Raw genomic sequence first — 15,065 nt, forward strand, 5'->3', positions numbered from 1 at the left:
GGGACATGGACAACCGTGCCACCACTGCAGCCAGCCAGCACTCAGCTCAAGTCTGTTTTTTTCCCCACTCTTACAGTACCTCTAGAGACTAGTTTGCTGCATCTGATTTAAAGGCACTCGACATACGCCACCATGGAGAGGTTCAGATTAGATATACTGTAGATGCTAGCAGTCACCTGGACATTGTGAAAGCAATGCATGCATCTTCCAGTGTGTTCACATCCATCAGTGGGAGCTGCCATTTTGTCAGTGAGGCGTTCTGCGGCAGTTTTTTAAAATTGTGATTAGGCAGCAGAGCTGGCTGGCTGGCTGTGGGGCCAACTGTATACAGGGGTGGAGGGATGATGGGGGGGGGCAGTGTGAGCGGGGGGGTAGCTGCTGAGGAGATATAAAAAAATACTGTGCATGAAAGTGGTTAGCAACCATGTGGAAGTGTGTGTGGCGTGCGTGCGCTGACGTTGTCACACCTGTTCGTAGGCTTCAATAGGCTGGATGCCTCTAACACCCTGGAGGGACTAACCAGCCGTGGTAATGACTCGCTCACAGCTTTGCACCTCCCCACTTTCACTAATAGTTTGCACTAAACACATCAAACATACTGTATAGTACCTACGCACATATGCAATGCCAGTGCATTGCATGCAATTAACATGCAATGGAGACAGTTTAAAGTTCATTATAACTCTAACATGATTGGAGACTGGAGGATAACTACTCATCACTATCAGCTATTCCATGCTGTTCAGACCTTCAAGCTCACAAAAGGTCTAGACAATATTCTCCTTCACCATGGAAAGTTCATATTGGTAATCCTAGAGAGGTTTAGTGAAGAAAAAGTGCTAAGTCATTCAGTGAAACAAGGCCAGCCATTGAGTCTAGACAAAAGTGAGGACAGAGAATGCATTCAATAGTCTGACGGAATTTGTACCAGCAGAGGAACATTCCTAAGCTTCTTCTTCGTATCTCGGACTGAATAACCCGCAGACAGATAAAGAGCTCATATATTGTAAGAATCCACACAGCCTCGAGAGAATAGTGTCTGTGGACTGACTGACCTAGTCTGCATGCATATGATGTAGGAATGAATAAGACAAGTCCTTCTGTAGCTCAGTTGGTAGAGCATGGCGCTTGTAATGCCAGGGTAGTGGGTTCAATCCCCGGGACCACCCATACGTAGAATGTATGACTGTAAGTCGCTTTGGATAAAAGCGTCTGTTAAATGGCATATATTAAGTCACTAATAAACAGACACCAACCTGTGAGTTTCAGCAGGTCCTTGGGGTCGGCGCACACGTTCATCTTGTGGAGGTCGTTCAGTGATTCTGCCGTGTACAGTTTCCTCTCCTCGTCGAAGCATTCGAGGTATAGACATATCTCTGTCATTGTCTCTGATGTTAGGAACAACTTGAAGACAGGAAAGACTCTGTCAATGGAGTGTTATCACAAACTTAACCAGAGAGCGCCAATTCCATGCCTGAATATAGCCTTTATTTAACTAGGCAAGTTGGTTCAGAACAAATTCTTATTTACAATGACGACCTACATCGGCCAAACCCGGACAATGTTGGGCCAATTGTGCACCGCCCTATGGGACTCCCAATTACAGACGGTTGTGATACAGCCTAGAATCGAACCAGGTTGTCTGTAGTGACACCACAAGCTCTGAGATGCAGTGCCTTAGACCGCTGCGCCACACGGGAGACCACGCCCCTTCAATAAACTATATACTTTCAAAACAAATGGACTTCAAAATGAGTTGAATCCAAAAATAGTCCAAATTAAGAGGCTAATTGATGAAGTCAGTCAAATAGCCTGGCTTTAGTAATGGGTAACCCAGTGGCCCCTGAGAAATGAGTCCAGGGCTGGGCATGGACCCCCTGGGGAGGCATGTGGGACATGACCCACAGCAGATCCATCCGGTGTTATAGTCTGGCACTGCCATCCCCTATATCCCTCCGTCACTCCCAATTCGTCTGACAGAGACAGACAGCTGTGCCCTTGCCTTTTCCAATGGGTCCTTGATAAATGACAGCTCAGGGGGATTTAGAGAATGCCATTTGCCATAGCCAGGAAGGGTCACATCACACATTAAAGGGTCCGTCCATGTCCATTAGCACGCAGCCTTCACCCCGTTTAACACTGATAGGTCTATCGGTCTCTGGTTCAAAGTGCCTTATAAAGTGACATGTACAGTAGTCTGGTCCAAGAACCGTATGTGATTTATCCAATTGCTCTGAGTATCATTATTATACATACATTATATAACATGATAATAGACTGTGGAGTGAGTTATCTATTGCCTGCCTTGCTCAAATGTTTTCTGTTAGTAAGTCACTGTTTTTCGATCACTGTACTTACCAGTCTGAAGGAGAAAAATGAAGCCCGAAAGATAAAGGATTTCCAAGCTGGATCACAATAACCTTGTGTGGTTGTTACCTCAATAACCCAGGCGGATACAGTGTTAATATCACAATATCATTGTGTGTGTGTGTGTGTGTGTGCGTCGGTGTGTCCTCCTTTGCATGACGATCCATTTATCCCGACTTAATTTGGCCCGAGAGAGACAGAGCAGAGGATCAGGTGTCCAAATAGGCCCACTACTACCCACCAGAACTTTAGATAAAGACCCTCCCGTTCCCAATGTAAGTAGAAACCCAAGGCATGAAAGATGCATCTGTCTATTTGTTCCTGACTTGGTGTTAAGCGATACCATTCTCATAGGCTAAAGTTCAAAGCTTTGGTAGACTAAAGAGATAGTTTACCCAAATTACAGTACATATTGATTTCCTTACCCTATAAGCAGTCTATGGACAAGGTATGACAGTATGACATAGGTATGACAGTACACTATATATATAAAAGCATGTGGACACCCCATCAAATTAGTTGATTTGGCTATTTCAGCCACAGGTGTATAACAGGTGTTATACTGACAGGTGTATAAAATTGAGCACACAGCCATGCAATCTTCATAGACAAACATTGGCAGTAGAATGGCCTTAGTGAAGAGCTCATTGACTTTCAACGTGGCACCGTCATAGGATGGTGCCACGTTCAAGTCAGTTTGTCAAATTTCTGCCCTGCTAGAGCTACCCCGATCAACGGTAACTGCTGTTAATGTGAAGTAGAAACATCTAGGACCAACAACAGCTCAGCCGCGAAGTGGAAGGCCACACAAGCTCACAGAACTGGACCACAGAGGGCTGAAACGGGTAAAAATAGCTGTCCTCAGTTGCAACACTCACTACCGAGTTGCAAACTGTCTCTGGAAGCAACGTCAGCACAACAACTGTTAGTCGGGAGCTTCATGAAATGGGTTTCCATGGCTGAGCAGCTGCACACAAGCCTAAGATCACCATGCGCAATGCCAAGCATCGGCTGGAGTGGTGTAAAGCTCGCCGCCATTGGACTCTGGAGCAGTGGAAATGTGTTCTCTGGAGAGATGAATCACGCTTCACCACCTGGAGGTCCGACAGACGAATCTGGGCTAGGCGGATGCCAGGAGAACGCTACCTGCCTGAATGCAGTGCCAACTGTAAAGTTTGGTGGATGAGGAATAATGGTCTGGGGCTGATTTTCATGGTTTAGGCTCCTTAGTTCCAATGATGGGAAACAATGACATTCTATACAATTGTGCGCTTCCAACTTTGTGGCAAAAGTTTGGAGAAGTCCTTTCCTGTTTCAGCATGACTATACCCCCATGCAGAAATGGTGTGCGAAGATCGGTGTGGAAGAAGTTGACTGGCCTCAATCCCATCGAATACCCATGGGATGAATTGATACACCGGCTGTAAACCAGGCCTAATCACCCAACATCAGTGCCCAACCTCAGTAAGGCTCTTGAGGCTGGATAGTCCCTGCAGAAATGTTCCAACTTCTAGTAGAAAGCCTTCCCAGAAGAGTGGAGGCTTTTATAGTAGCAAAGGGGGGACCAACTCCATATTAATGCCCATGATTTTGGAATGAGATGTTTGACCAATTGGGTGTCCACATACTTTTAGTCAGGTAGAGTAACTACTATATGGTACCTATGTTAGCATGTTCACATTTCCCATCCAAATCATCTATAAATAACTTGAGTCACAGAGTAGATTTTTATACTTTAGGTTGATTTGGACATGAAGCACAAAATGCTTCCATTGACTTGCATATTGGTGCAAAAATGTCATTATGCAATTCGGTTGATCTATCCCTTAAAGCTAGAATCTTTAGTTGCTACATCAATTTTTGGAATTATAAATTAATATATACACGTAACGCCTAATGACCTTAGTTCAACTGTCGTTGAACCCAAAATGAGCTTGTTTTACTCCGTTTGTAAACAAACACTTTATAGCCTCGAAACATGGTTAAAACTATACGTTTGATATCATGCATGGTCAGTCAGTCCTTGCATCCATAACTCTGAATTTGAGTGGTTACATTGCTCGGTAACACTATTTTGGTAGTCCGTCTGTAGATGCGCTACAGACGATCAGTAGCAGTTCAGCTATCTACTTACCCTAACGATGGCCGAACCAAATAGTGGCCCATTCCTAATCTTTTTTTTTTTTTTACCAAAAGAGGGTGATCACTTTATGGTTTTAATTAAAGACTCCATAACTCATGTTTTTTTATTCGATAGCAGGTATTTGGAGCCCAAACTCCAGAGAAGCAGGGGCGTTCTTGGTTGTTTGACTAGTTACCAAATCATGCATCTCTGCTGTGCTGCAGTGTAGCGTTAAGTGTTCTATGGAAAAAAAACAGGCATACTACTGTACATCAAGTACTGTAATGTTAAGATCTTCTTCCCATCCTTTCCTCACTCAGCTTGCACAATCACATCTCTCTGGAGGACCCATTTTACAGCCATATGCACAAACTGCAACATTCTCTGAAAAAAAACAGGTTTAGAGGGACACATTGACAACTACACATTTCCAAAGCAACTGTAAAGCAGTTCCTCTTCCTCAAATGTGAAATCAGCCTCCAGGAAAAGCTGACACTAGGTTAAATTAACCAAAAATCAATTTGGTTGACTGGTAATTGGTCTCTACTATTATATTCATTTTGTGTGCATCTGAGAGATTACGTAATGACATACCTCAGCTCAATATGCTACTTATCCTCTGACTGGTCTGAAGGCTGGCCATAAACAATGATTGACCTGGCGATAAGTACTGAAGAGCAAGAAATGCACATTGAGACTGGTCCATAAGTATTTATTTGGGTTTCTCACTTCCCCAATAGACCTAATAAAATACAGTGAGTGTACAAAACATTAACACAATCTTTACATGACAGACTGACCAGGTGAAAGCGATGATACCTTATTGATGGCACTTGTTAAATCAGTGTAGATGAAGGAGAGGGGTTAAAGAATGATTTGTAAGCCTTGAGATGTGGATTGTGTATGTGTGCCATTCAGAGGACAAACAGGAAAGACATATTTAAATGCCTTTGAACAGGGTATGGCAGGTGGTGCCAGGCACGCCGGTTTGTGTCAAGAAATGCAACACTGCTGGGTACCCCCCCCCCCAAATGTGTATCAGGAATGGGCCACCAACCAACTTCACAACTGTGGTAAGCATTGGAATCAACATGAGCCAGCATCCCTGTGGAACACCCAACACCTTGTAGTCCATGCCCCGACAAATAGAGGCTCTGAGGGCAAGGGAGTGACTGAATATTAGCAAGGGGTTGCTAATGTTTGGTATACACAGTGTATAACAAAATATGTCAGGATTCAGGGGGTCCATAGGAAATGTTAACCAATTAGTGCATTTTCAAATAATACATAAATGTTAAATAGGACCACAAACAAAAACAGAGCAACATGGTCTACATCTCACATGACACTTTATTCCCTACATAGACACTCTGGCTGAAATTGGTGCACTGGCAAGTTCATATGGGGAATTAAGGCATCACTTGAGACAGACATGATTACTCATATTTACAAATACCAACCACTTGACCATTGGATAAATTAAGGATAGTAACAGTGATTTTCAAGATTGTTATTTTTTTTTTTAAAGAGCAGGTCGGACCCATTAAAACTCCCCGACGTCAACCCTCTTGTCTCTGAACTTGTTCCTGGCCTTTGTCCGAGCCTTGAATGCAGCTGCGTTGTGGAGATGCTGGAAAAGACCGCAACGTGAACACAATAAGAGACCGGGTTCTTTTTTTTTGCACTAGAAGTATATCCTTGCGAATGTCATGCCAATAACACATTTCAAATGTTAAATGGATAAATCATTAAAACGCAATGAGTCCCATTTGGACTCCTAGACCATTTTATTTGACCATGATGGTCATTTATGAACATTTGAACATCTTGGTCATGTTCTGTTATAATCTCTACCCGGCTACTGACTGCTGGGTTGTGCCTTTGGACTCATCTAGTTCTTCTAGATCCGTTGGTCTGTGTGATTTAACGGAGGGGTGGGATGAGCTCGAGCTGTGTTTGCGAGACAAGGGCGGATCCCGAAGGGGCTAGGTCTTTACAGACTGGTTTGAGCTACTGTTTATGTCAAATTGTTTTGTGATGTACTTGTAGACCTGGTTGTCCTGAAAATAAAAACATTTCATTGGGAGGCTAAATATAAGGGCTGGACAAATTTTGATCAATGAAAAGATGATTTTGGCTGGGTTCTCAAGACTGGTTCATTGAAAGAAAATACACTTGTGACCTTTTCAAAACATTAGTTGCGTTAAATTAGCCATCAAAGAAAGAAAAGCATGCAGTCTAGTAAGGATAATTACCCTTTCGAAGCGGGAGATTTTCATGGACTTCAGTGTGGCCGTGTCAACCAGCACAGGGGGTCCAAGTTCAAACACACCACGAATAAACTCATTGGCCTGTAGGTGGTAATTCATACCAGAGCCCACAAACTCCCTGAAGGCATCGTATGTCCTCTTCCTCACCCAGCTGTCAATGGTCATACGCTCAGTGCTGAAACGAATTGTCTCAGTCTGAAAGTCCCTCTCCTAAAACGCACACACACTCTGTACACTGTTCTGGTTTCTCACAAGACAACAAAATGGGTAAACGTTACTGATAACTAGATGGGTAGATTATATCAACACAGGCACACAACTCACGCCATGAATCAGCAATGAGTCATCACATGAAATTCAAGTTCTATTCCCCAGAGAGTGACCTACTATTGCATAATATGCCCACTCACCTCCACAGCCTTGAGCACGTCCCTGAACACAGACCTCTGCTTCCTCTTCTCAGTCTTGGCACGGTGTTTGTTGCAGTCGGTGGCCAGAGAGTTCAGCTTGTCACACAGGGGCTCCCAGTCATCATACTCAAACGCCTGAGAACATCACATCAGAGCACAGGTCAGTCATCACTAAAGAAGTGTTTACAGATTAACACGCTATGCTGGCACTGCATTTCAGTCAAATTCTATTTTAAATTCAGTACAGGGTGGGGATGTGCACAGCTAAACAAAACAGACAGTATTCGAATACTTGAGTATTCATTTGAGCAAAAACTATTTAAAGGTAGGTATATTTTAACTGAAAAGGCTTTGTCTAAATTAAAAATATCCATGTGACATTGTTACATACAAGGTTATACCATAACACTTCAAATTATACATATTTTTCAATGTGGATATTGGGACGGCAGGGTAGCCTAGTGGTTAGAGCGTTGGACTAGTAACCGAAAGTTTGCAAGTTCATATCCCGAGCTCACAAGGTACAAATCTGTCGTTCTGAAAATAAGAATTTGTTCTTAACTGACTTGCCTAGTTAAATAAAGTTAACATTTATTTTGTTTTTATGAAATGCCCCAATAAAACAAGCACAACTGGAGCCTTCACGTATAGCTTGTTGTTTATGTTAGCCATTCAAAGCAGCTAAATGTTTAGCATAGGATTTAAAATAATTATAAAAGTGACTGAAATGAGAAGGAGTAGGCTACAACGCGCAACTAACAGGAAGGCCATTTCATCTGAATGGGTGTTGGGGAGAAACCGCAAAATGTTGCCTCAACTAGCTAGCTTCTCAAGGCTACTCCAGGCAAGGCGAAATGGAAAAAATAACATCGCGACTGCTACAAGTTAGCTAGTCTTGGCTGTAGCGTCCCCATCTATGCTGACATCGGCTCGCTCCAACCTAACCGGCACCTCCGCAGCCTCTCCCATTTTCTTTTACATTGTCGATAAATAGAAGACATTTTCTTCGAACAAAGATAAAATGACATGCTACAAACAGATGCACAGAGAGCCCTTTACTTTTATTGATGGACATGTTCTAAAAGCGAGCGATGGGAGTTAAGGGTGTGTGTTGTTTATAAGTCGGCTATAGGCGCTGGAGGAATAGTGTTTCTTCAGGAGACTACCGTGTGTATGGAATCATGTCGTAGCCAAAAAGAGTGTTAAACAAATCAAAATATATTTTAGATTCTTCAAAGTAACCACCCTTTGCCTTGAACGCTTTGCACACTTGACATTCTCTCAACCAGTGTCATGAGGTTGTCACTTGGAATGCATTTGAATTAACAGGTGTGCCTTGTTAAAAGTTAATTTGTGGAATTTCTTTCCTTCTAAATGCGTTTGAGCCAATCAGTTGTGTTGTGACAAAGTAGGGGTGGTATACAGAAGACCACCCTATTTGGTAAAAGACCAAGTCCATATTATGGCAAGAATGCTCAAATAAGCAAAGAGAAACGACAGTCCATCCAAACATGAAGGTCAAGTCAATATGAAACATTTCAGAAAAACAAAGTGTCATCAAGTGCAGGTCGCAAAAACCATCAATCGTTATCAAACTGGCACTCATGAGGTCCGCCACAGAAAAGGAAGACCCAGAGTTACCTCTGCTTCAGAGGATAAGTTCATTAGAATTACCAGCCTGAGAAATTGCAGACTGTTGCATTGCAACTGTTCAGAGGAGACTGCGTGAATCAAGCCTTTGTGGCCAAATTGCTACAGAGAAACCACTACTAAAGGACACCAATAAGAAAAAGAGACTTCCTTGAGCCAAAAAACATGCACATTAGACTGGTGGAAATCTGTCCTTTGGTCTGATGAGTCCAAATTTTAGTTGTGGTTCTATCCACCATGCCTTTGTGAGATGCAGAGTAGGTGAACGGATGATCTCTGCATGTATGGTTCCCACCGTGAAACTTGGAGGTGTGATGTGTGGGGGTGCTTTGCTGGTGACACTGTCGGTGATTCATTTAGAAGTCAAGGCACACTAAACCAGCATGGCTTCCACAGCACTCTGCAGCAATACGCCATCCCATCTGGTTTGCAGTTAGTGGGACTATCATTTGTTTTTCAACGGGACAATGAGCCAACACACCACCAGGATATGTAAGGGCCATTTGACCAAGAAGGAGAGTGATGAGTGCTGCATCAGATGCTACAGTCCGGTGATTGTAGAGGCCAGGTCCCCAACTGCGATAATTTGGGATGAGTTGGACTGCAGACTGAAGGAAAAGCAGCAAACAAGTGCTCAGCACATGTAGGATCTCCTTCAAGACTGTTGGAAAAGCATTCCAGGTTAAGCTGGTTGAGAGAATGCCAAAAGTGTGCAAAGCTGTCAACAAGGCAACGGGTGGCTACTTTAAAGAATCTAAAATAGATTTTGATTTGTTTAACACTTGTTACTACATGATTCCATATGTCTTCACTATTATGCTACAATGCTGAAGATAATAAAAAATACAAATAATAAAAAAAACTTAAATGAGTAGGTGGGTCCAAACTTTTGACTGGTACTGTAGATTATTTAGAATCCCCCCCCCCTCATCCCCCATCTCTAGTATACGGGGATTGAAAATCAATGCAAGATTTGAAAAGCACTTTCTAAATGAAATAAATGATTCTCCTGAATTTAAAATGGAACTGAACCACAGACCAGGTGAGCACTTACAGGGTCCATATCCCTAGCCAGCTCAAACAGCAGAGCGATGGTCTCTCCCGCTGCTATCCTAATGTTGACATCATCATTCTCCAACAACCAGGGTAGTTTGGGCAGGTGCCTGACATATTCCAGTCAAAAACAAGTAGAGTCTCAATTTAAGACTCCCCATCCCCATGACATTTCCTTTATCTACGCTGGTAAGACAACTGGACAAGTAAAAACATCAAGCACACATTCACTATATTGTTTAGATCAGATGCATCCAATGACCTATAGGCTGAAACGGACTGAAAGTCGTGTCCCAGAGAGACTTCGAGGTTCAAGTTAAGTACTTGTGCGAGTACATACTTGCGTGTGACTGCTTTGACCTGGCTGCCTGTGCAGATTGTGAGCAGCAGGGCCCAGGAGAGGAGGGCATTGGTGTGGAGCAGGGTGGTCTGGGGGTTGAGAGTGGGGCGACTCCCATCCTCCTTCACATAGGAACGCATGAACAAACTCTCAAAGCTCTCCATGGTGGCATACACATCCTGGAGACCCAGAGAGAAAGGGGTTAGTCATTTATGTTTAACCAGGGTGTGAGATTGGACTATGCAGACATTTGGAGGGTAGTCTTGGTTTCTGTAGCTTGTGCCAAATGCTGAACAGAAAATGCTAAACAGAATGCCAAACTGTTCAGCAAAACAACACATTTCAACACACACACACACAAGCATAGAGAATATCACATTGGAACATCAAATACAGCCACATACCAGGATGTCATCTTCCACCACGAGAGTGCACAGGCCGAAACTTATTGCGCACTATAAAAGAAAGAAAAGGCTTTCAGTAGAACAATAAAGGCCACTTCTAGCAAACCAAACTTATTTTAAATGATAGGTTCCGGGCAGACACTCACCGCTTGTCTGGTTTGGATGTTGGCCGCTCCATCCAACAGAATGTTCTTGAAAATGGGTTTGAGGGTCTTGAACACCTCCTCGCTCTCAACACCTGAGCCCAGCTGAATACACAGCAGACAGGCCAGGGAGGCTGCTGCACACTGCTCCTGTCCTTTACCTGGGAGAGGGATTTGATTTATTAGGATCCCCATTAGCAACAGCTAGTCTGACAACAAAAAAAATACATTACAGACAAAAGATTTTACATACATTAACATGTAGTGTGCGCGCATCGATCAGTTCCACATACACACAAGTAGGTCAGGTCAGTACATACACACAAGTAGGTCACATGGGGGAGAGGCATTGTATTTGTTTCTTGAAACCAGGGTTGCTGTTCACTTGCGCAATATAAGATGGGAGTTCCATGCACTCATGGCTCTGTATAATACTGTACATTACCTTGAATTTGTTCTGGACCTGGGGACTGAAACAACCCTTGGTGGCATGTCTGGTGGGGTAAGTGTGAGTTTAAGTTGACTACGCAAATCATTTGGAATTTCAAACACATTGTTTAAAAAAAAACAAGTGACCAAGTCAGTCTTTACTCAACTCGTAGCCAAGAGAGACTGGCATGCGGTGTCCCTAAACCGGGTCAGTTGTTGCTCAATATGCAATTAGGTGACTAGAATGACGTTGGAAACGGACAACTTTCCGGGACATAGACATGTCTTATATGGGCAGAATGCAGTTAAATTAACAATAATTTAATCTGTGTCCAATTTACAGTAGCCATTAGTGAAAAAATACCATGCCATTGTTTGAGGATAATGCACAACAAGAAAACACTTATCACAGACCTTGGTTTGATACATTCACCTCTAAAGGTAAATAATGTACTTACATTCAGTAATCTTGCTCTGATTTGTCATCCTGGGGGTCCCAGAGATAAAATGTAGCGTAGTTTTGATGATAAAATCTATTTTTAATATTCAAATGTAGGAACTGGGTTCTACAGTTTGACCCCATTGCAGTCTCTGGCGCTACACCCACCCCGCCATTTAGATGTGTTACGGTTAGTATCTTTTTTGTAAGGAAGCTAATGATCCATCTTGTATTTCATTCCTGGGAGTTCGTAAACATAATTTTTTATTACCATAGCATTTTTGTATGATCTCTATAGTTATGTACTCAAATGTATAAATTGACCAATTTATACAAGACTTGATACAAAATATTGTGTAGTGATGTAATTCTTCACTGGATCTGTCTGAAACTTTGCACAAATTGCTGCCATGTTGTGGACAACATCTAAATTACACCTAGAATCCTACATCACCGTCTGGCCTTTCTCTTGTATTTCAAAGATGCAAAAAGGAAAAATGCCTGTTTGTTTTGTGTTACCAGAGCTAATGTGTTATTCTCCTACATCAATTTCACATTTCCACAAATTTCAGTGTTTCCTTTCAAATGGTATCAAGAATATGCATATCCTTGCTTCAGGCAGTGAAATGTTTTATTTAAATCTAACAATTTGCTAAGCCCTCGTTGCGAGCTGATAGGTCTGCTTTACTACTCTTGGGTACAGGAATGACTTTGCCTTCCCTCCAGGAAAAAGGACAAAGACTTTATTCTAGGCTCAGATTAAAGATATGACATATGAGTGGCTAGAGTCAACTACCATTATCAGTAACTTTAAGGGGGTTATAGTAACTGCTGAAAACGCAATACTACAATGTTGCTGTATTGGTATTCGGTGAATAAACACATGACTTGGTGAAAGACTGAAAGCCTGTAGTAAGCTAACCTTTCTTGAGACAGCGCTCAATGCTGTCGGTGATGGTCATCCTCCTGTCTGAAATGAACTCGTACAGGATCCTCGTTGCCATGGCAGCCTTCAGCCCATCAAGAGCTCCTTGTCTGGTCTTGGCACTGTCAATGAGGTAGAACAGTAAAAGATGTAGGCCTAGTGTTTGCAGTAGCTTATGTAACATCCACACAATTCAGTTTTTAGCAGCAATCTTATGAATGGAAGGGTTGACGTCTTGTTGCACTGTGTTCATTAGTTAACATCTCAGGTTCTGTCGATCCAGTTCTAGGCCTATGTGATCTGGTTCCACATCTTCTGAAAGCGATATAGCTAACAGAAATAGCAGGTAGATCAGTTTCCCCACAGTGGTTTAGACTTGCCTCTTATCCACAGTGCGGTCAATGAAAACATTCAGCTTGTACTGGAAATCCTCCTGGGCTGTCTCCTCATCTGCTTCCCCTCCTACACACATAGGAAGATGAATACAATACACCATGAGAAATACAGAATTGTACTATGCTATTCCCCTAGTAGTTCATATTTTTTTGAACCATTTAAGATAGAAACATAAAAAGGCTGTATGACATTTATCACAACTTCACAGGTGAATTGTTACAGCGCTTTTTAAATGTATTTTTTTACTTGCCCTTTGTTGCTTTATGAATGGGACACAGGCAAGCGTGTGCACACGATCACATACCTTCGTCTGCCACACTCATGGCATCACTGAAGCTGCTGCAGTGGCTGAGGGTCTCGATGGAGGCATCCTCATCGCTGAAAGGTTGCACAGCTCCATGAGGCCCCACTAGAACAATCACATGACCCCCACCCCCCAAAAAATTATATTATACATAGTCATGGTACAATGTGTGCATTCTACTCTGGGGGTTTAACCAGTACACATCCATGCAAGCACAATGTAGAACTTTAAATGCAAGTATTTGACAGAACAAAAGCCATATAGCTACTCTTATGGGATATGCACTGATATTTTCTCCCTCAAAGTCAAGGGCTCCCTAAAGCCCCTTAAGTGGGTAGCTGGCCAGGCAGTGACAGAATCTAAACCCAGCTGGTGCAGCTTATGTTAAATCTGTTCCCATCTAAGAGGAAGGGACACACGGTCTGCTCTGCACATGTGTAAAAGTGACTATGTTCATGTGGCAATCCATTGCTTCCTTCTCAGACCGTAGCACTGAACAGACAATACTGGGGGAAAAAGTCGACTAACACGATCCTAATTTATATCAATGCTGGCCCTACAACGTGTGCCAGCTATGTAAGCTAGCTTGTTGTAATGTGAATAACTGGTTAGCTAGCTAATCCAGCGAGTGTTATATAACCATGATGGGATTGGATGAATCTGTCCCGGTCAAGCGTGTTTTACATCGGATGAAAGTTGATAGCATTCGTTTTGAGCCAGGTGCCCAGTTCAAAGTCCACGGCGAAGTAGTCACAAAACAAAAGTTAGGTAGGCGCGTGCAGTAATGAGTAGTATTCGGTGTTCTCGCATGCAAATGTGAATGCTTTTGATATCTGCCTTCCAATGAAAGCTGGTTAATTTCAAACGTATTTTATGGAAAAGCATGTTTTACGTTTCTGGACGATCCACCATGCTGCCTTGTTGACAGCATGACCAACGCGCATAAATAACTGTTCGACTTGAGAAGGGCGCTGCTCCCTCACAGCTTTTGACCGTTAACGTCACGGGCCATAGGACCGTGCCCTGCGGCTCAGCATAATCGACGCCGCCCATTATTTGACTTGATTGGCTGCCGACCTCACGCAACTGTTGTGGCGTCCATCCAACTAAAGTTATTGTACTAAAACAACCATCCCTTTGCAGGAAGGGCGTCCAGGAGAACTCGCTAAAAACTAACACACACGACTAACACTGGCAAACTGACGTTAGTTGCTAGGTAACAAATTCGTTTCAAAAGTCAATCTAAAAACAATGCAATCGCGGTATTGGGTGTACTTTCTATAATCACAATACGTATACAATGTCGGCAAACAATATGATATTGATCGTTGAAGTGAATTACAATTATTTTAAGAGAAAGCGAGAGTTATGTCTGAAAGCTCTTGGCCTGATGTCAACATAGGCAATGATGCCACTTTTGTAGTCCTGTCAGACATTACTTGTCGTTCATCTCAACACGCTTTAAGAATGCACATAACTACAATTCCTAATATAACTTACAACCACGAGAGCAGGCCGAAATCAACCCGGTCTGTAGCGATTTTACTTACCCCTGGAACTCATCTTCTTGGATCTTGGCATTTTCGTGCAGAAATATGAGAATATGAGCTAAAATAAATCAGCCGACACACGACCAGTTTTTATTAAACTGTATCATAAATTGACAATCTTTCCGTGGCACGGTAGAGAGAAAGGAATTCAAAGCGATCCTGGAGAAAGACTGTAGGCGAAGAAGATACATTTTTCCTCGGAAAAAAATAGGGATGCGTTAATGTCGTGAGGTTCTAAGAATTTATACGACCAACGTAACATG

The 15,065-nt window shown here is 42.7% G+C and overlaps 1 protein-coding gene across 1 annotated transcript; it reads right to left on the reverse strand.

Moving 5' to 3' along the window:
* Positions 1-5,821: 5,821 nt before the first annotated feature.
* LOC124013987 (interferon-related developmental regulator 1-like) lies at positions 5,822-15,065 on the reverse strand. The gene is made up of 11 exons (XM_046328608.1): positions 14,803-15,065; positions 13,253-13,357; positions 12,933-13,014; positions 12,550-12,674; positions 10,763-10,920; positions 10,617-10,667; positions 10,213-10,391; positions 9,874-9,982; positions 7,170-7,304; positions 6,745-6,969; positions 5,822-6,119 (listed from the first exon to the last, which is right to left on the reverse strand). Exons 1-11 carry the CDS (start codon positions 14,831-14,833, stop codon positions 6,033-6,035), a joined length of 1,287 nt encoding a protein of 428 aa, XP_046184564.1. The 5' UTR covers positions 14,834-15,065; the 3' UTR covers positions 5,822-6,032.

Source organism: Oncorhynchus gorbuscha, linkage group LG25 (genome assembly GCF_021184085.1).
Source record: "Oncorhynchus gorbuscha isolate QuinsamMale2020 ecotype Even-year linkage group LG25, OgorEven_v1.0, whole genome shotgun sequence".
In the NCBI taxonomy this organism is placed as follows: Eukaryota; Metazoa; Chordata; class Actinopteri; order Salmoniformes; family Salmonidae; genus Oncorhynchus; species Oncorhynchus gorbuscha.